This window comes from Cyclospora cayetanensis, unplaced genomic scaffold, assembly GCF_002999335.1.
Source record: "Cyclospora cayetanensis isolate NF1_C8 unplaced genomic scaffold, CcayRef3 CcayRef3_contig_95, whole genome shotgun sequence".
Classification (NCBI taxonomy): Eukaryota; Apicomplexa; class Conoidasida; order Eucoccidiorida; family Eimeriidae; genus Cyclospora; species Cyclospora cayetanensis.
The window spans coordinates 106795-125681 of NW_020312769.1; the positions used below are offsets into that span (position 1 = coordinate 106795).

General features: G+C 48.3%; 4 protein-coding genes and 1 non-coding gene across 5 annotated transcripts; 3 read left to right on the forward strand and 2 right to left on the reverse strand.

Moving 5' to 3' along the window:
- Positions 1-1199: 1199 nt before the first annotated feature.
- On the reverse strand, positions 1200-4688 carry LOC34618430 (fe-S cluster assembly factor HCF101, chloroplastic). The gene is made up of 8 exons (XM_026336166.1): positions 4512-4688; positions 4145-4355; positions 3449-3936; positions 3067-3257; positions 2495-2774; positions 2122-2275; positions 1608-1716; positions 1200-1455 (listed from the first exon to the last, which is right to left on the reverse strand). The coding sequence occupies exons 1-8, from the start codon at positions 4686-4688 to the stop codon at positions 1200-1202; spliced, it is 1866 nt and encodes a 621-aa protein (XP_026191951.1).
- A 2207-nt stretch (positions 4689-6895) lies between these two features.
- LOC34618431 lies at positions 6896-8393 on the forward strand. Its single transcript, XM_026336167.1, has 6 exons — positions 6896-6964; positions 7122-7227; positions 7448-7606; positions 7704-7833; positions 8000-8175; positions 8344-8393. The coding sequence occupies exons 1-6, from the start codon at positions 6896-6898 to the stop codon at positions 8391-8393; spliced, it is 690 nt and encodes a 229-aa protein (XP_026191952.1).
- Positions 8394-11912: 3519 nt separating this feature from the next.
- LOC34618432 lies at positions 11913-13124 on the forward strand. Its single transcript, XM_022731761.2, has one exon. It carries the CDS (start codon positions 11913-11915, stop codon positions 13122-13124), a length of 1212 nt encoding a protein of 403 aa, XP_022592608.2.
- Positions 13125-13788: 664 nt separating this feature from the next.
- LOC34618433 (V-type proton ATPase subunit c''2) lies at positions 13789-15978 on the reverse strand. Its single transcript, XM_022731762.2, has 8 exons — positions 15851-15978; positions 15555-15691; positions 15357-15418; positions 15092-15174; positions 14774-14877; positions 14451-14515; positions 14106-14330; positions 13789-13920 (listed from the first exon to the last, which is right to left on the reverse strand). The coding sequence occupies exons 1-8, from the start codon at positions 15976-15978 to the stop codon at positions 13789-13791; spliced, it is 936 nt and encodes a 311-aa protein (XP_022592609.2).
- A 563-nt stretch (positions 15979-16541) lies between these two features.
- Positions 16542-16614, forward strand: Trnae-uuc. Its single transcript has one exon. It is a non-coding gene; the product is annotated as a tRNA-Glu (tRNA).
- The last annotated feature ends 2273 nt before the right edge of the window (positions 16615-18887 follow it).

Here is an 18887-nt window from a genome sequence, read left to right on the forward strand (position 1 = left end):
TATTCAAGCATATGAGGCCTAGATGAACGCTATAAAAGCAAGAACACACTGCCATGCGAATGAGACCCTACAACGGTTTCTTGCACCCCGGGATGCAGTAACAGCTCTAAATGTTCCAAAAAAGCCGTTTTCAAGCAATTGTCGTAAGCGGACTCCATCACACAAAAGTAATTGAGAGTGAAGTAGAGTTGCTATAGATATTGACGATTACTGAGGACGATGCGCCAAGGCTCGTACTTGCCTCACCTGCACATCCTCACAGTCGACGAACTGCACCAGGCGTACTCCACTGCAAGCTTATGGTCGTGTGTTTTTTAAACATCTTTTTATCATATATCCTCTTTTGGCTCGATATCGCGCCCCTATCCAGTTTCAGTAGTTTGTCTTTCAGCAAGTAAAAGTAGTGAAAACGTTTTGGGCTTGTCTACGCCACCTTACCGCTTACCGAGGAATGAAGCCTTAGGTCGCTCATGAGCCTGCACGGCTACAGGAGTTTGCATGCCGAGCTGCCCGCTCCACTTCCGTACGCCGCCAACGATAAGCATAGGTAGCTGTTCAAAGGTGTGAACCATCAAAAGAACCCTTATTCGGTATTGCTGTACCATGCACACCTGTTTTGGGGCAGTGAACGGATGAAAAAAAAACACGCGTCGCTGTCGCGAAACGCGGAAGGAGCCAAGTCCGTCATCGAATAACACTGCGTTTTGCACCTACAGCGACGCGTAGGCCATATTATAAGCCGTAGATGAATGGCCACTCATACAAAACCCTCGAATGGGGTATCAAGGATTCACTAGTGCAGAAGTAGCAAACTACGGCCTATAATGCGAGCAGAGAAGCACAAAAGGCCTACAACTCGCAATGCTCACGCCGCCATACACAATTCCCGGCGGTCCTGTTACAAGGATAACACTGTGCGAATGCACGACTACCATTCAAGTTCGGAAGAAGCACGGCATCCCGAGGCTCCTGCATGCACATACATAGACAAACACATACACGCATACATACACAAACATTCATACATATACACGAGAAAAGCGCCTTCAGAAGCCTATTTACGTCTTAAAGGGGGTTCAGATAGAATTAGTTGCAAATGACCTTGCTCTAGAAATTGGTGTGGTGCAAAAGTCTACGTTTCTCACCATCATCTGCCGCAGAAGCTAGCCGAAGCTGCCTACAAAGGTCCACAAGATCCCTCAATAGAAAATGGGATTCGTGGCCGTCTTCCCTGACACGGTTCCAACAACGCAGACGCAGAACGAAGCCGCCTTTGCATATGTAACACAAGAACTGACATTCACAACTGACCAAATCCAAATACTGTACGCATCACAATGCATAACGAAAAGAGTCGGTGTAAATTTACAATAATTTTGTGCTAACCAGATAATCGCCACCTCGTCAACCGCAGCTTCAACCAGCTTGACAATTACTACATCGCGTTCAGAAGTCCTGCAGAAGTAAAAATATCTAGAATTCGTAAAGCGCACCATGTCGAGGGGAATAGCTGTCCACATAAACTCATGAAAATGATGCAACCCTCCTCTAGCTAGAGGAATATTGCAATAGTCAAATTGAAGTCGATGGATAAAACTGCATCTCACCTTAGCCGCTGGCCTTCTAAACCTCTTGACGTGCATTCTCTGCACTTGCATCGCTGCCGTAAAATATCTCCAGAGATTTCGAAAACCTCATTCACCATTACCGGGTTGCCTGCATCCAACAGTGTTCAGACGCCCCTAAGGAGTCCTTAAAGAAAGAACAGCGATGTTTACAGGCGCTTGCCTTGCCCTTAAGGATGGATAAATATACATGCGTAAATACAGAAGCATTCGGGAGAATGTACAAGCAGAAGGAGTACAATGAAGGAGGCTAGCGATGGGGAGACGGAAGTGGCGGAGCTTGCCGAGCTCGAGCAATACAGGTAAAATATGCATTGCGTGCCTCCGACCAGTGGGAACAGAAACACTTTGAATCTACAGATCTACACAAGTAGCCAACTTGGTACAAGGCTATGGAGAAGCAATAGGATGTGCTTCATCGAATATGTGACAGATCATGGTAGGGCCGTTGTGCATGCAAGAAAAAACTCTTGGTAGTAGTGTAAAAGAGTCTCACCCTCTCCTAGGAGAGCCCTCTCTGGGCGTACAAGAGACACCAGGACCGCGGTTCCATCAGCAGTAACGGAAGGTTGTGGCTTTAAGGTTCCGAAGTGCCTTGTAGAGAGCTCGCAAGCTACCCTGTCTGCAAGGGAGCGAATAGCACTCCACACCTAAAACGCCAATACAAACAAGTGCTAAATCGCACGAAGTGCTGCAAGAAGCAAACGCAGAATCGGTCCGCGTGCTTACACAGAAAAGCACACTCCAAGCACGTGGAACAACAGACATCCACTTTGAAGAGGGAGTCAGCTATATGGCTACATTCAAGGTGAAGAAAGCCCTTCGGCATGGCGATACACATCCTGGTACAACAGTAAGCGCCAACTCACTGGATCTTCAGGGCCTAGTCTGTCCACAAAGGAATCCCTCGCATCAGGCTGCGGCGACCCTGCGAATGAGATAGAATTGAGTCTTGAATCAAAGGGCAGAACAAGCAACTGTTGTGCAGCGCTAAGCTCCGCCAACTGCTGTGTCGCTCCTGGGACGCCGTAAAGCTCGTGGCGTTTTTCGCAGCTATCACACGTGAAGTAGGCCATGTTGCATACAACTGATAATATCGGGATGGATAGACTTTTCAGCATCATGATACCCCTCTGTGCATCCACCAAGCTGCAGCAAACACGATGGCACAACACCGCGTATCTACGAATGCGCTCCGCAGCGGTGCTACAATTGAGACAAATCATGTGTTTGCTGTGTTGGTTCAGCTTTGCAGAAGCTATGGAGTGCCGTGCCAGAAGACATAGGGCATGACTTGCATGAGGACGGTATCTATGAATAAATTGCATGGGGGGCAGAATACATGTGGCACCCCATTTAATACCGCATATAGCTTTCAAGTAGGGTGTGATTTTGTAGATTATGCATTTAACATGAAAAACGCTCTGTTTCCGCTGCCTACCTGAGGGCCTGTGGCGTCGTCACCACAACACAGCCATCAAGAGGCACCTGCTGCTGCGTAAGAGTAATATGAATATCCCCTGTTCCTGGAGGAAGATCCACCACTAGATAATCCAGTGCCCCCCATCGCGTCCCTGTTAGCAGCTGCTCCACTACCGAACTAACGAATGGGCCTCTCAAGGCTGAGTAACCCTGGCACACGATCAGCACACGCAAAAATAGACGTAGGAACTCAACTGAGGAAAAACAGGATTGAGAGGCTCGACTAAGGGAGAGCCTCTGCGCTCCACTGGTGGAAAGTACTAAAAGTCTCACGACTGGAGAGATGCAGGCAGGCGCACTTGGTCATGCTCTAAACGCAGGCTTAACGCCTTGACGCTTACCTGTTCATTCTCCTTCGCAATAAAACCATAGGACATGCACTTTATCCCGGATACCATAAGGGGAAGCATACTCAAATTCGCTTCCTTTGTAGCTGCAGATCTTTGTGCCTGTTCAGCGTTAGCCTTGAGAGGTTCCTTGGCATGAGACCCTTCGTACTCAATGCGCGTTCGTCTTACCGCCCCTGTTGCCGGTCTGCCTTGCAGCGAATGTGTCGTGTTGTGTTGCGCAGCAGCATCCACTTCCTCCCCCCCGTTGCTCTCCCCGTCCACATCAAAACGGACTCTGGCTTCCTCCATAGTCAGCAGGGTGGGGAGGCTTGGCCCATATATGTCTGCGTCTAGCAGTCCCACTCTAGCTCCATTTTTCCTCAGCATCAAAGCAAGAGAAAGTGCAATGGTGCTCTTACCAGAACCTCCTTTGCACGATGCGACTCCAACAACAAACCCGACTTGTCTAAGGTTGGAGGGTCGACCAGCTGACGCAGCGCGGATATCCACCATCGAGTCCAGGGAGATCCTTACCTGCAGACGCGAAAGCAAAAGCAAGGAACACCACTGAAAACCAGGAGGATACATGAGCCTGAGCTCCGCAGACAGACGAACAAAAGAAGGCTGTCTCGCAGAAACGAGCGACAACGCACTGAGCAAGATAGGCTTTATTGCACATATTTAGTGTTCTTTCTGCTCTTTTAGCTGCTTCAGGGAAGCCTCTTACCTCTTTAACCCAGGGCAAGCGCCGCACAGCAGCCTCCGCTTCGTCCCGTATGTGGCCTTTGAAGGGGCAGGCGGGAGTTGTGAGACGCAAACAAAACTGAACATTTCTACCTCCCACCTCTTCTTTACCAATCTCCAGGTCACTTACAAAGCCAAGAGCCACAATATCCCGCCCAATATCCGGGTCCTTCACCTGAGAGGAGCAAAAAAAGGAAAGATGCAGGCAGAGGTGAAGCTTGGAAGAGTCTAGAACAAGCCTGTAGCTACCAATTCCCCAGCAGGCGGCAGATCCTCCCTTGGCCAGCATGGGCCCCATGTGCAACTGCTAAGATAAAAAGAGATGCCTCACCTGCCGCAGCTGCTCAAGTACTTCTTCGTGTATGTGGAGCACTGGCGATCGACTGGGGGCTTCAGCGTGCTTATCATCTACGCAACACGAGTCACTTGCGTCCTGTTTAACTTGTTGTGCCAAAGCCGTGGACCCCTGGTAAAGGATGAACTCAGCGTCCAGAAGCTCAGGATCCATTGACACGGTAATGTGAGGAGGACTTTTTCGAGCATCTAAGCGGCCCCAAAATAGCCAGGCGCAACGAAACTGCTTCTACTTTTGTGAACAGTTTCCAAGAGGAGCCACTAATAAGGCTCATTTAAACCTTCTCCAATGTTACCATGAAGCACAGTTGGGAGCTTAGTTGAGAGTTATTCCGAAGGAGTCAATGAAAAGGACCACCTGAAGCAGCTGGTAACGTGGATCGCCAAATATGCTTGCGGGAGGAGTGCTAGAAACTTAAGCCACTTGCAAACTAGAAGGTATGCAGCGAGAGGCTATAAAACAATTAGTGAATAGCCCTGTCATTCCGCCAAATACGGTAAAAACTACCGAAGGACGATGAGTGCGGTTAATGGGCTGCTGGGTCGCACAGAAGCTGGCTAGGGCTTCCCAACAAGGCAGTTCCTCTGCTGGTCAATGTTCGAAAAAATTGCTTCCTTGTTCTCACTTGAAAGAGTAACTACCACTTTAAAAACACTTTTTGTGTGGCGCTCCTCCTGCGGGCTTGCATGCGGCATAGCTCCACTCGATCACGTTATCACGGTACGACGATTGGTACTTTCGCTTCTTGAAATGTTAAAAAAGGCATGCCTGCTTTAATGAGCAAATGAATATAGGGAGGCTGGCTAGCTCCTTGCTGGTATAATCGTCGGGGCCTGGTGGCAGAGCAGCGATGGTGCAATTTCACCTTGTAAAAGGTAAGATCCTGAAGCCGTAATCCATCGGCTTCCCACCCTCCTACTCTACCCAGTTTACCTCGCGTCACACAGACTATTAAAATTTGCCCAGCAAAATGAGAAGCTGTAAACAAAAGCCAGACTACTAGAAAAACTGCCTTGTGTCAAGCATTGCAGTGCACCGGTCCTAGAGCCGAATAAAGCAAGCTGTTTATTAAATGAAATGCCTGCCCCACCTACTGTGGACGATCATCAGATGGTCTGCTTTCTATCTTAATTCCAGAAGTTGCTTTCTGGGCAAAAAGAGAACGGATATTCAGGGTTCGGCACTTCTTTTATCAGGAAACATAGTAGAACTACAGGATCCTACATAACACAGTGGTGCAACGAAGATGACAGCGAAGCGGGATGCGTCAGACGCTGACCTCGCGGAGCCACTTCATTCTCACACGGTGCAAAAAGCACAAGGGTCGAAGGAAGGACACGACATGGTGCGGCTCTGCTCGCTCATTTGCGCCAGTTATGTCCATTGAAACAGGCTATAACCTGAAAAGGAAAAGCCGCATAATAAAGCGACCATGGGATAAAAACGGGAAACACTTTACTCTGTATGGTGTTGGAGCAAATGCTGCACGGTTTTGCCTATCGCTGTTTCAGTGGTTGTGCCAGTATGAAAGAGCCAGACGGGCTTCCAATTCGAACTGGGAAGATGGAGGGGAGGAAGACCCCGGTTCGCAATTTCCAGAAGATTTGCACAGCCTGGAGCACCGAATGGCGACCATCAGGCAAACACACAAGGCAATTGTAAGAGCTATAGATGCTGCTCAAGGCAACGTGGTCAAGATGATACAAGGTAATATTAATTTGTGTTAGTGCTCTACTGCATTAAAGGCACCTAATATGGGTGACCAGGCGAGCTGGGAGTTTGCAATTTATGAAGAAAAGCGCAGAACTCACCGCAGGGGGGCGTGGATCAAGGTATTGCGACTATTTAACTCGTGTGAGCCAATGCGTCGCAGATCAGGAGAACCAGTATTTGCGTGCATTCAAAATACGGTCCGCTCACTAATGTGGCCTTTCGATATCAGCAGACGAGTCACATCTCCAAATATTAAATTGGACAGCTTTTGCACAGGGAGAACTGTTTGAAGCAGACATTGCTGCCTTGCATGTGCGTTTTACCGTATAGGACCCAGGAGATTTTAGAGCAAGCGAAAAAGCTTCAACAGGTAGGACTTACCAGTCTCTGAACCAAGGGCCTACATGGTAGTGATTCGGCTAGAAACTTAGAACACGAAACAATGCGTTAATCACCCCATCAATCGGGGTACCTATATTAGCTAGCTAGCCGAATTCGCACCGACTCTGTTATCAGACCGACGTTTTAGCAACCCACGCTAAGGCCTCCTCTATGCTTTAAGGGCGAACACCCCTTTGACGAAGCTGCTTAAACTTTTGCTTGACCAGAGCCAAAAATCCCCTGTAGAGATAGAGACCTTGCACCGAATGCTAACAACAACCCTTCAAGAAGCAGAAGAAGGAGCGAAGCACTTTTCGGCTTTGAATCAAACTCTGGTACGCTGAGGCAGCGTAGCGCAACGACTCATACTGCACAAGAATATTCGTTTTTATCTTTGACGGGAAAATTCGCGTTTCCGAGTTCCTGTCCCTTTTCGTGCAATCAAGAAGTACCAGTACTAAAGCTTCGAGTATGCGTTCTATTTTGCTTCAGATGGCAAAAAACGCGCAACTAATTACAGACAACCAAATTTTGCAGGAGCAAAATGATATTCTTCTACGAGAAAGGGCCATTCAGAAGAGGCAAAAAGAGAAACAAGGTGAATACCGCTTTTAGGATGCACAGTATACGATCGGGTTTCCTGGTAGACGATGAAATGAATGCCCGCCCTTACAATCATTTTCCGTTAGGGGTGAGCTCCGTTCATAGGCCACTAAATTTAAAGCGTAGCACCCGGTTACCAAAACGTATACTCCCTTTTATCATTGTGTACACATACTGCAATGCAATTCTACCCTGTTTTGGATCCACGGCCACAGCTCGAAAAGAGCCCAATAGCCCTCGCAAAGGAGACCGGCAGGCCCCTATGCAGCTTACGCCAGACGTATCGCCTCGTTTGGCGGGCCCTCCATTAACACCGAGGACACTTGCGAAGGTTAAGGCAACTATTCGCCAGTGTTCGAAGACCCGCGACTACGGTATCGTAGCCCAAAGATGAAAATTAATCCTGTACAAATTTCGTTTTTGTGATTTTCAAGGAATTAAACTAGTTCGCTTCCCCTGTGCTGCGAGCAGAGAGAGAATTGAAAATGAGGGCCGAAATATCCCGCTTGCGCGATCTTTGCAATAAGCAGAAGCGCGAGCTACTGATACTAAAAGCCACGGACGGCCGTCGAGTGGAACTCGAGATACTTTTGAAGCAATGGTGGGCTGGCTGTCTTACCCGAGCATACATACTTATATGTTAAAATTGGGGCATTCCAGCAGCACTGCTAAGTCTGCACCTGCTTAAAGATATCGATGTACGCATATCATTTTATGCGCGCTTGTAGAGCTCTGCATTCGACATGGTTTGCGGGCTGTCTGATCAGTTTGCTGGATGTAAAAGCCCGCCTAGCTGGCAAGCGGAAGAGTTCAACGGCAAGTCTACAGTGGTTAGGGTGGACTGCATGCACAGCATCAAATCCTAAAATAGTTTCTTGTGAAAGATGTCAAATTTGCTTTGCTCAGAGTACAAGTAGCTTCGACCCCAAGACCTCGCGAGAAAGCGAGGCGGTAGGAAGGGAACTGTCCGTGGCCGCCAGAGATGAAGTGTTACGGAAGCTACTAAGGACGCAGCAGTGAGAAAACCTTGCTCTAGTACTGTACCCGACGTGAGCCGTTACCTGTATGCTCTTAGGGCTTGTCGAACTTTTTGAATTTTCTCCGTGTACAGGGACAACGGGGGACGCACCAAAGGACTGCGAGGCGACTCCTGTTGTGTGATATCCTTAACTTAACATTGCATTTGTGTTCGAGTGCTGGTTTTGTGACATCAGGGTGATCAGGTTGCTACATCAAATTGTGACGGCAACGAGCCCAGTTAGTAACTTAGACTTCTCTTGGTTAGAGGATGAAAACAGCGACATGGAATCAGAATCCGCTGCAGGAGTAGTCCCTCCTCAAGCAGACTCGAAATCCAAAAAGAGATAATATCATAGGAGGATGTTCGAAGAGCCACCCAAGGATCAAAATCACAGTCTATGCAGGCTGAAACATGTCGCCAGCTGAGCAAGCACAACTAGGGGCGGGATAACCAATTGTCCTCAAGCTTCTACAGTGTATAACTAACTCTCTTTATGAAATCTTTAGTTTTTGCCTTCACGGTAGCCATTTTCGACGTCTGAGTTTCACGCCAAAAAGCATCTGGAAGTTCCAACAGTTTTTAACTACCAGTGCACGTGCTGAGCAAAATCGGGGTGCTGCATGACACAATGGCTTAACTGGCCTCCAAAGTAAAATTATTGCTAAATGGCGCACTTTTAGGAAAAAGGATGCACTAAATAATCCGAGCACTGCAGGGGGTCAGGAAGAGTGTCTGCCTTCAGTGCAATTGATTATGATTAACGCAGCTATTTCTCCCCACACGACAGGAGTGGAAGTCTTGCTTGACGGAGCTGGCGTGGCTACTGTTAGTGAATATAGTTGAAAGGTGGGACAAACCAAACTCCAGCGGGTCATGCAAAACTGAGGGCACTAACAGCCGAATATGTGGAAACGCATGTGCAATGTCAAGGGAATGCGTGAACGAAAATTGCGTGGAGCATGCAGCGCAGCTCCATTAGTCACAGGGGGAGTCAGATATAGGCTTCCAGCCATAATTTGAATGTTACATGGCTGGACTGAAGACGAAAGTCGGCACATAGTGTTTGTAGCATTGAGAGAGGCTGCTGGAGTACAACGAAGGGAGGAGGATATTCAAAAGTGTTGCCCAACAGCCTGCACTCCATCACGCAAGCCTGCTGATGTACAACTAAAGGAGCGCATCTAGGCTTCTTCAGTATAGCTTATGCTCCCATATAAACTACAGGATCATGATGTCACTGTGTTCTATCCTACGATATCTGTAAAGACGCTAATGCAGCTGTGTTGCCTCCGGTGCTTCTATAAGGCAAAAATGCTCCCAAGCTAGGTGTCAGATCAGGCAGAAGATTATGGGGCAGGCGAATCTTTCATAATTTTATAATACCCTGGGCAACCTGTACTTGAGGCCCTCGTGAAATTGACATTTATTTAGATCTTCGAAGAGACTTCCAGTGCCGCGGCCCGTGTTGACACTTTGGCAATTAGTTATTGTAATTAAGGTTATGGAATTCTACCAAAATCACTTCTGTTAAATCGATGAGTTCCCATTCTCCTACGCGCGATTTGCGTCGATCCCCGGTGAGACACCGTGCTGTACGCTAATGCATCCCAATAAGGTGTTACTGTCACAAATATTTAACCTTATACATTTCGCCCTTCCTGACTCGAAAATTGTTTCTTGCCGGAGGCAACAGGCCACCCGGAACTCAGTGCAGTTTAGCAACGCAGCACCGTCCGTCCAACTAATGGACTCGCGTATGAACCACAGCTTAGCCAATAATCTTGCCTGGTCCAAGACCCTCTGGGGTTTCTACAAGCAAGACTTCAACTACCAATTAGTCCGACCCGCAGGCTGTCCTCTCAGGATTACGAGAAGTGCACATAGTTATTCAAACGCTTCCAATTAGTATTCAGTCGGCGGCTCACTCTTGTGTTAGCCAGTCACGCTTATAGGAGGTTTTATTGATTGAGATGCAACGTAGACTTCGTTGGTGGAGGGTTAAGAGGGGAGTGAGTGCCAAGCAATAGCAAAGCTGAAGCATGCTATCAAGAAACAGGTATGTTGGAATGCCCCGAAAAGACTAGCTTGAACTTAGTCAAGCTGATAAATTCATGTAGGCCACCACTTGCACGTAGTAGGATGATTGATGTATCACGAACTCAGGATAGTGAGGAGTCCTCTTACGCGGTCTTCAGAGAAGGCCAATTCAGGGGTACCGGCAATTGCGCTACTGCTGTACCTGAGTCAGCAAGCGGTATCTTTTCGCTCAAGAAGGCATAATCCTGTTGGGCCCCCCCAAATTCGGTCACGCGCTGAATGCTACGGAGTTTTACTTCCTCCAAGCTGGGAGATAACATTATTGGAACTGCTTGGCAAGAGCGGTGATAAGGGGAGACAACGTGGCCCTTTGAAGCATATAAGCGTATCAGGATAGGCACATAGCTTTAGAACCACCGTGACACTTCTTTTACGGTCTTTACAAAGCGACATTTTTGCGTCACACATCAAAACACGTAAGAAAGTTAAAAAGTGTTTCCAAACGCGCTGCCCTCGTCCTCTCCCTCACCCTTTCCCTGTTTTAGAGATAAAAGAGATGCACTGTGCAGTTAGCGCGTACCTGTTGTTTTCAGGCACACTGAGCACATGCACATCGCCGCGCCCAATAACAACATGGTAAGGCCCTAGGCATGCAGTCATCCATCATTGATGTATCCTGTTTTGCAACAAAAAGGGTGCCAGAACAGCCAAATAATACAATTTTAAGGTCTTCATTATAAACTGTCGAAGTGAAGCATGGAACGCCGAATCCACTGACCATCCGCCCGGCCTTGGTCGAGTTCAACTGGGCATGATGTATGCCGAAAAAATGGCAAAGCAGACATGGGGGGAAGAACCAAGCTAAATGAAGGCCTAAAAGGCAGGCAAACAACCTACAACATCAAAGCGAGGGGTAACAACACTTTTTGCGAATACCATTGGGACTAGCGGCAGGCAGTGGAAGTTCTCTCCCAAAATCGTCATATATTTTCGCGGAAGAGACATGATTAGTGACTAAGAAGGAAGAATCATGTATCTCATCAAGAAATTATGCCTCGAAGGGGCGTCTTACTCTTTTTGGAGCGCTCTGCCTTTCAATACAGACCTACTTGTGCCAGCACAAACCTCAGCATCCCACACGGGTTCCAATTATAGAACGGATGCATCTTGACCCGAGTTCAACCCAGGAACTCGTCCACATCAAGCGTGAAAAAACGCTTTGAACTCATACACGCGAATTATAAAGGCAGACTCCAGTAACTAACAGAAGCCCTAGCTGCTTGCCACGCTCTCGGCGCTCGCAGAGTCGATGCGGTTGCTCGAGTCCACACAGCCGGCCCCGTTGGTTCCAACTCGCTGGCACTCATCCTCTCTTCTCTTGCACTAGTTCACGCATTAGGCAGCCCCATTAGGCTATTTTTGCATCTCTTCTATCAGCTCTTCTGGAAAGAATCTTTTGACTGCGTCGTCTTCCTCGCTGCGAAGGCCAGGCGGCAACGGTGACGACAGCGAGCCGTCGGCCGTAGCCTTACGCGGGCTACGGAGCCCCGGCGATCTAGCTTTTTGCTGCATTATTGAAGCGCATTTACACCTTAGCTGCTTTACACACTTCTTTAGTAGCAATGGATAGCGTACAGAGTGGCAGCGCCACGCCAAGGGGCGTTGGTGTCAGCACCGCAAGCCACCAGCCAATCCACTCGCTGCCCCAAGTCGGCGGTGGATTCCACAACATGATGAGCCAGGCGTCCATGATGGGGGGGCCTTTCATACCTGGAAGTTTTCATGGAAGTGACGGAGCCGCAACACCGAATGCGAGTTGTGGGCCTTGCTGCTATGCAGAACCTCCGCTGATGCACCAGCCAAGCCATGGCTTGTGGACTTGGAGTCGGGATGGACGCCTCAAATTGACATGCGAACAACCTATTGTGCCAGTTCCAGTTATTCAAGAGATCCACCGCCGTGATAAAATAATTGAAGTGCCTCAAGTAGACGTTGTGGATGCCGTGAAGCCCAGGGTGTACAACCAGGGAGTAGAACATGAGGTTCCGAAGATGCGCATTGATGCTCAGCCAGTCAATATTGACATTCCTAAATATAAATATGTTGAGAGGGAAGTTCTGGTTCCCATTGTAACAGGGTACACGCACAAGTTTGTTCCCAAATGGGAGATCAGGGAAGTGCCCCGCCCTGTAGTAAAATACGTGGGGGAGCAAGAAACCATTGAAGTGGAGGTTCCTCAGGTAAAGTTTGTGGACAGGGTGGTTGAAAAGGAAGTTGTGGTTGATACAATCGAAAAGAAGGTGCCGAAGATAATAGAAGTCCCTAAGTATGTCGACACGGTCAAGTATGTCTGGAAGCCCGTAGAGAAGGTTGTGCACGTTGAGAGGTTTGTGCCAAAGTTCGATGTATCTCTTGAGTGCCCTGCTCCTCTCATCGTGCCATATCCCGTCCAGAAAGTCACGGAAATGCCGGCTGTCATGGTGCGGAAGGCTCCGGCCGAGATGCAGGAAACAGAGGTGGAGGTCGTGTCCCCGGATGGGACAGTGCGCGTTCCTGAGGAATATATACGCGAATACAAAAAAGCAAAGGCTCACGAGGGAGGCTTTCTCTGTCAGACAATGGAGTGCTGTGGAGCAGACAAGGAAGACGAAGTGCTGTACTCAGAGGGGGATCTTACATGGATGCAACGGGAGGAAGAACAGTCGTCCAGCGGAGAGCGACGCCAGCACTCTGCGGAGGGATCCATCGAGAGCGCGCAACCAGGAGCTGTGTTAACGAGACCTCCGAAAGAAGACGCCCGCCAGCGCAGCGGGGAAGCAGACGAAGCCCAGTAGAGGGCACAGAAAGGCTCGTCTGCTTGCCTGAACCGCCCAATTAAGTCAGTGCTGGCTTTTCGGGGTGCCGCAATGCGAAAAGTTTGGCAGTTTCAAGCTACTGTACAGAAATAGGCGGAAGCTTTGTGTGGGGAAAACTGTTTTGCCTGCGTTGAAGCCTTTTGCTGCATCTGCGAAAGAGCCCGATCTGGCTCCTCTGCTGAGAAGGCTCACTGAGGAAACAGGGTCGCACTATCGCCCTGCACAGTGCATCTTGTATTCTGCAGGAAAAATGAAATCCTCATATGCCTGTGTAGCGTGGCCTTTCACCACTGACTGCTCCCAACACCCGATACTACCTTAACATTTAGAGCGATATGACGCCGCATAGAAACAACATCAAAGAAGTATTTCCTCTTGTGGGATCGAATCGATAGCTCTTGGTGGGGTTTTAACCATGGTGCACTAAATAATCTGCAAATACATGTAACCACGCTAAAACATACTGACGGCCATTGCAACACAGCGCACTCCAACAGGCAGAATGCAGTGTTTAGGTGATTTCGTGATACGGGCTGGTTCACATCCAGTTAGGGCTAAAGCTTGCAGTTTGTGCCCCCATTCGAATGCATGATACTTGTCTGAAAAAATGAAGTGTAGAATTTGTGGGCTTAACTTTTGAACATCAATCTGAACTGCAAAACCATTTGCCAGGCCTTCTTCCTGCCAAAGCCTTGATGGCAGGGCCAAAAACCGTCATCTTGCAGAGGGCGCAGGCAGGGGAGTAAATCTTCGGCTTTGGAGCCCACAATTCAGCCTTTTTTGTCAAACCAAGTTATGTAAATGTGTTGTGCGTCGTGACTCCGCTCTCTGCTTTGTAAGGCTACTGCGCTAAACTGTTGGGTGTACACCGAGTGCAGACCTGCATGTCCAGCGTTGCATCACTATTATCTACCAGATGGCACCTTGGTGCTATTAAGACGCAAGCGCATCAGACACTACACAACCACTGCGTGGACGCGTCAAAGACCACAAAGGCTCGACTTTGGCAAAATGTGATAACTCGTGCGAGTGGCGCCGCGCGCCTAACAAGAGACAAATGCCTAGCTCGTGTGCACTCCCATCTGCACTCGACTTTACGCTCGCTATAATTCTTTCAAGTGTCAGCAGTACAACCCAACGAGAGAGCCATAGCGTACATGCAACCCATGTATTGGCAGTGGATGCCTCTGCCATGGACAAATGCTTTCTAATTTCGCAGTTTTTGTTTGTGTTTTGGTTGGAAAATTGCAATGAACAAAGAACCTAGGATTTTCTCCCGCTGGATAGCTGCAATATTGACTATACGCGAGACGGACGAGTGAAGTTTACGTGGTTCAGCTGGAGAAGTCCAATAATAACTCCGAACAGACCTGAAAAGGGGCGCGCATCCCATCCCACAACACCCGAGAGAAGCTAAAGGCACTCACAAGGCCAGTTACATAGCCTACATGCATCTTGCTGTAAATATACACGACAGTCAAACTCGACATTCCTTCTCTCATTCAATTTCAGAAATATTCTGTATCGGGCCTCAAGGTGGGAAAGCTGTCTGGGATCAGGTTGAAGAATGCATTCAAAGAGCCCTACACTCGTTATGAGCAAATGAGTATCAAGACAACCGCGCGTACCAAGAGCCGATGCGAAAATCTCCACAATGAGCATCTTGACGAAAATTTCTGGTCTCTGAGCATCGCCTAAAGCGGCTCCGCTACCCGCCACCCCGACGGAAATCCTGCAATACAAAATATAGTGCGGGAATCTTCGAACCGCAAATAAAACATCGACCAGATTCTATACCATACCATCTTTTGCGTCCCCACAGGTAATGAGCTTTAACCCAGCAGACAAGAGAAGCAAGAAGAAACTTCATGAGTGGCTTGCTACTGCTGTAGTCTACTGGTCAAAGCCAACAATAAATGCAGATAAACAGCAACCGTGTGTCTCACCCAGAAAAAACGTTTGATAGGCCTACAGTAAGACCAGTCGCTAGGAGACCCCATCCAGCCACAATGGCATCCGCTTGCCACTTCTGAGCGCACACATAAGACACTCTAGCTCCTGGTGCACGCAGCAACATACCTGGGAGACAATGAGTTTTCGCTCTTCAGGAAACGAAACGTAGGGAAGCACTTATATACGCTTGAATTAACTTGGTAGAAAAATACGTAGCGCATTTCTGAATCAGCCGCGCCAGCAGCACGAAGCGCTTACTTCAACTTTGGTAGTTTCTATCATGCTTTGGATAAAGTCTGGAGGAACGCCATCAAGCTTACCTGAGGAAAATCGGCGCAGTTACAATCTCCACATGAGGTTTTACACAGTAAATCCATGTTGCGATAATGATAATACGGCAGGATTGTGGTCAGAGGGTACAAATACACCGGCAGGCGGCGATAACCATCGACCTACTAGCAATCAGAATCGCAATGATAACGCCGTATATTGCAGTTGCCTCACAGAAGATAACGGACACCAGATTCTTGGAGCGTATCCGTGGAGACTTTACTGCAGCACCTAAAAGGCTGCTTCCTGTTATGAAGATTCCCCTGAAGTCACAAACCCCAGGCGCCCGCGTTGCACGGTCTCACCACGTTGGGCGGTCAGAGACCAACCGACCCCCTCCTATCCTTACTTTAAAATGCACTGTTGAAGTCGCCAAAAGGAACTAAATATAGCGCTAGTCTGTGGATATCCAGGCTACTCACCATGCAGCTCCAATGGCTGAGAGCCCCAAAGCAAGCGCAACTCCAACAGCTCCCCATGCAACAGGGGGAATATCACGAATTACGTCCCCCCATCCGGTGTAAGAAAGCGCTGTTGCCGACGGAGTCATCCTCAAGCGCCACTATCGCTGCCAAGGAGTGAAGAGTTGCGGCGGCAGGCCCGAATTGTGAGCATCAAACGAAAGCAGTAAGCAGGAGACAGGTGCCGCCCAAGGATGAAGCGGCCTAAGCAGCTGCTAAAGCACATACGAAACCAATGCGCTCTTGGATAAAGGCAAAACTTAGTACCAGAGTGCGATGTTCAAATGCGTGACGCCTCCGCTTCGCTGGCGCTATTCAAGCCTCAAGAAACGCGCACACCAGCACTGAGCACCAGCTAGTAACTCCTCGAGATGTGCAGGTCTCAGCAGCAATATGGAGTTCGTGAAACGGGAATGTCGACGTTGCAGTCAAACGTTATATATGCAGTGTAATTCTCTTCGCATGCAGGGCTACCGGGGCTGATAGTACCCTTCTCTAGAGCTGGAACAACGTGTGTCACACACCACTATCCATTGATCCCTCCTAGATGTCAATAAGGTTGAACAAGAGCTCAAATGCTAAATTACGTGCACAGGACGATAGTTCGAGCGCTCATAGCGAATGAGATACTTAGGCTCTCTGTCGCTGGCAGTCCCATATAGTCTAGGTGGTTAGGATACTCGGCTTTCACCCGAGCGACCCGGGTTCGAGTCCCGGTGTGGGAAGGATTTTAGGGTGCTTTTTCGATTCTGGATTATTTTGGCTTCTTGTTCAGCAGGATAATGGCGATAATGCATAGAAAAATAAGGCTTTTTTCCTGCTACACTAGGAATTTCACCCTTTTCTCCTCAGGATGTATGCAATGGAATATACACTCCGATCATTCCTGGAAGCTGTGCAGTTCGGCGTGACCTAGTCTTCTTTTCCCTGCTTTTAAAAGCTGCAAAAGCCTTCCATGACCAAAAGATATTAAGAGAGAGCCGGGTGTGGGTGTTGCTCAGAATAGGTATTATTAGCCAAGGGTATGGGCGTTGGGATGTTGAAGAGGCCCTACTAGGCCCAGTCGGATCCCAACAGACGCCGCTGCTGCAGTGTGGAAAACTACTGCAGCGGGCTCACATATACGTACGCACTTTCTATCACACCAGTTATAATTAACTAAGAACCAGGAAGAACTCACTATTTGGACTGGCTCGTGGCGAAACTCATATGCTGTAGAGCAGCGTTTGCTCAATGCGATAAAAATCAAGGTTGTGTGCGTGTGCAGTAGGTGCCATGTGCAACTAACTGTGAATGCTTGGCAGCCTCAAAGGGTGAAGCAACGAGCGACTGAGCTGTTTCTCCCCCCATGTGTTATGACCCTGAGGGGCCAGACCAGGGAAATGGAGGAGCTCCACTGGAAGAACTTAACCCAGCTTTCTACTAGGTTTGTGTTAACATAGATAAAGTGCCTTCCTAGGGAAATCTTAGAGGGAGCCTTTCGCGTGGAGGTAGCGCTTAGTGCGATGCTGCAGTTCTGTAGTGAACTAACAGTACACTCGCCCCTTCAGCTGCATTCTTCGCATCTAAAGGTGCATTTTAAGCACTACCACCTAAAGAACTAGGGTCCCTGCTCGCCCATAGTCTATCAGGGCCCTCGACTACTACTAGAAACCAATCAGCGCTTCAAGAGAACAGATAGTTCTATGTAAATAGTATTTGAACGGCGTTTCAGGAAGCTTTAGCAGAGTTATCATCGAGTCTGGTATCTCCACACGTGCACAATTAACCCCTTTCTGATGCCCTTGCCGTCCCGGTGTGTTGAAGACACTCGGTCCAACACCAGAATCAATCAGTGAGCGCCATTCTAAGAATAGGTTGCCGCTGGCGGCCAAGGTCTGCGAATGGAGGTAATAGGATAGCACAAAAGGTAGCTGGCCGACAGCTGTGGCAGCTGTTTGGTATGCAGTCAAGTCTCGGAGAGCCTTTTGATAAACCCCAGGGCTTATGCGGATTCGAACAACAGCAGCTACAGGTAACGTCGCTGCGCCCTACAGGCGATCCAAATATTCGCACCTAGTTGCTCATAGCCAATTGCGCACCGGCATATTGAGCTAAGGCTGCTTTAACACAGAGCACATGCGACAAGCTACCGCAAAAAAGTCGTTTTAAAAATATTTTCTGATTAAAAACATTTAGTGTAGTAGAAAGTGCCCATGCGTAGCTTGTTCAATTATCAAGACAAAAGCGACTTCCCTGGGCAATTAAGCTCGGTACTAAGTCTAGTATTCTGCAAACTCACAGAGCCCTTCAGAACTCTTTTCTGAAAATTTCCTATGCATCTCTGCTCTCAGGCACTGCTTCTTACCAAGAATCCTATATCTTGTTTGATGTGCGTAGGAACTTCCTTAGTCTGTTCCTTGGATACACCCGCCGTGACTTCGCACACGCAAATAAGTTTTGCTAAGGCAAAAACACGTTATAGTTTTGCTTGTACTTTGCTCATTCCATGAGTTTTACACTGTGCGGAAGTTCGCTGCACTCTGCACTGGTAGAACGAGGAGAATACGGCCCGGACACAGTTGACTTCACAGCATGCAGTAAAAGTTGCAACTGTAATGAAGCAACAGCTCTCAAATATTGGGAGAGGCTTTGCCTGCAACACCCCGTTGCTTATCTTCAAGGACGGTCTTGGCCATATTCCGCAGAAATGCGCAAATCATAGGGCTGTGGTATACATCGAAACAGTACCCCGGCATTAGCGGCTACGATAGATACAATTCAGTGTATTCATCCACAGTATCCACAGCAAGTTTGAACTCAATACTAGAATTCAGGTTTGATTTTAAACCTACTACCCCAAACATTCACATGGAGCCTGTTTACGCAGGAACAAACAGAGAGAAAGACATCATAGAACGGCTGATCCAATAGCCTGCAGGTAAAGCTGCGACTATAGCACTCCAGTTGATTTAGTTGTTGGGAGAGACTCTTCATTGGAGTCAGCACAAACTTATTT

What these genes read in the sequence shown, in the direction of transcription:
- LOC34618430 (XM_026336166.1), bottom strand. Translation starts at nt 4,688, where the DNA reads ATGGATCCTGAGCTTCTGGACGCTGAGTTCATCCTTTACCAGGGGTCC. An exon ending in GAGGGCTCTCCTAGGAGAGG is followed by an intron (nt 1,717 to 2,121) that starts GTGAGACTCTTT and finishes TGTTGGATGCAG; the next exon opens with GCAACCCGGTAATGGTGAAT. An exon ending in TTAGAAGGCCAGCGGCTAAG is followed by an intron (nt 1,456 to 1,607) that starts GTGAGATGCAGT and finishes TTACTTCTGCAG; the next exon opens with GACTTCTGAACGCGATGTAG.
- LOC34618431 (XM_026336167.1), top strand. Translation starts at nt 6,896, where the DNA reads ATGCTAACAACAACCCTTCAAGAAGCAGAAGAAGGAGCGAAGCACTTT. An exon ending in TTCGAAGACCCGCGACTACG is followed by an intron (nt 7,607 to 7,703) that starts GTATCGTAGCCC and finishes TGCTGCGAGCAG; the next exon opens with AGAGAGAATTGAAAATGAGG. An exon ending in CCCCAAGACCTCGCGAGAAA is followed by an intron (nt 8,176 to 8,343) that starts GCGAGGCGGTAG and finishes CTCCGTGTACAG; the next exon opens with GGACAACGGGGGACGCACCA.
- LOC34618432 (XM_022731761.2), top strand. Translation starts at nt 11,913, where the DNA reads ATGGATAGCGTACAGAGTGGCAGCGCCACGCCAAGGGGCGTTGGTGTC.
- LOC34618433 (XM_022731762.2), bottom strand. Translation starts at nt 15,978, where the DNA reads ATGACTCCGTCGGCAACAGCGCTTTCTTACACCGGATGGGGGGACGTA. An exon ending in GATTTTCGCATCGGCTCTTG is followed by an intron (nt 14,516 to 14,773) that starts GTACGCGCGGTT and finishes GCCCCTTTTCAG; the next exon opens with GTCTGTTCGGAGTTATTATT. An exon ending in ACTTCACTCGTCCGTCTCGC is followed by an intron (nt 14,331 to 14,450) that starts GTATAGTCAATA and finishes TCCATGGCAGAG; the next exon opens with GCATCCACTGCCAATACATG.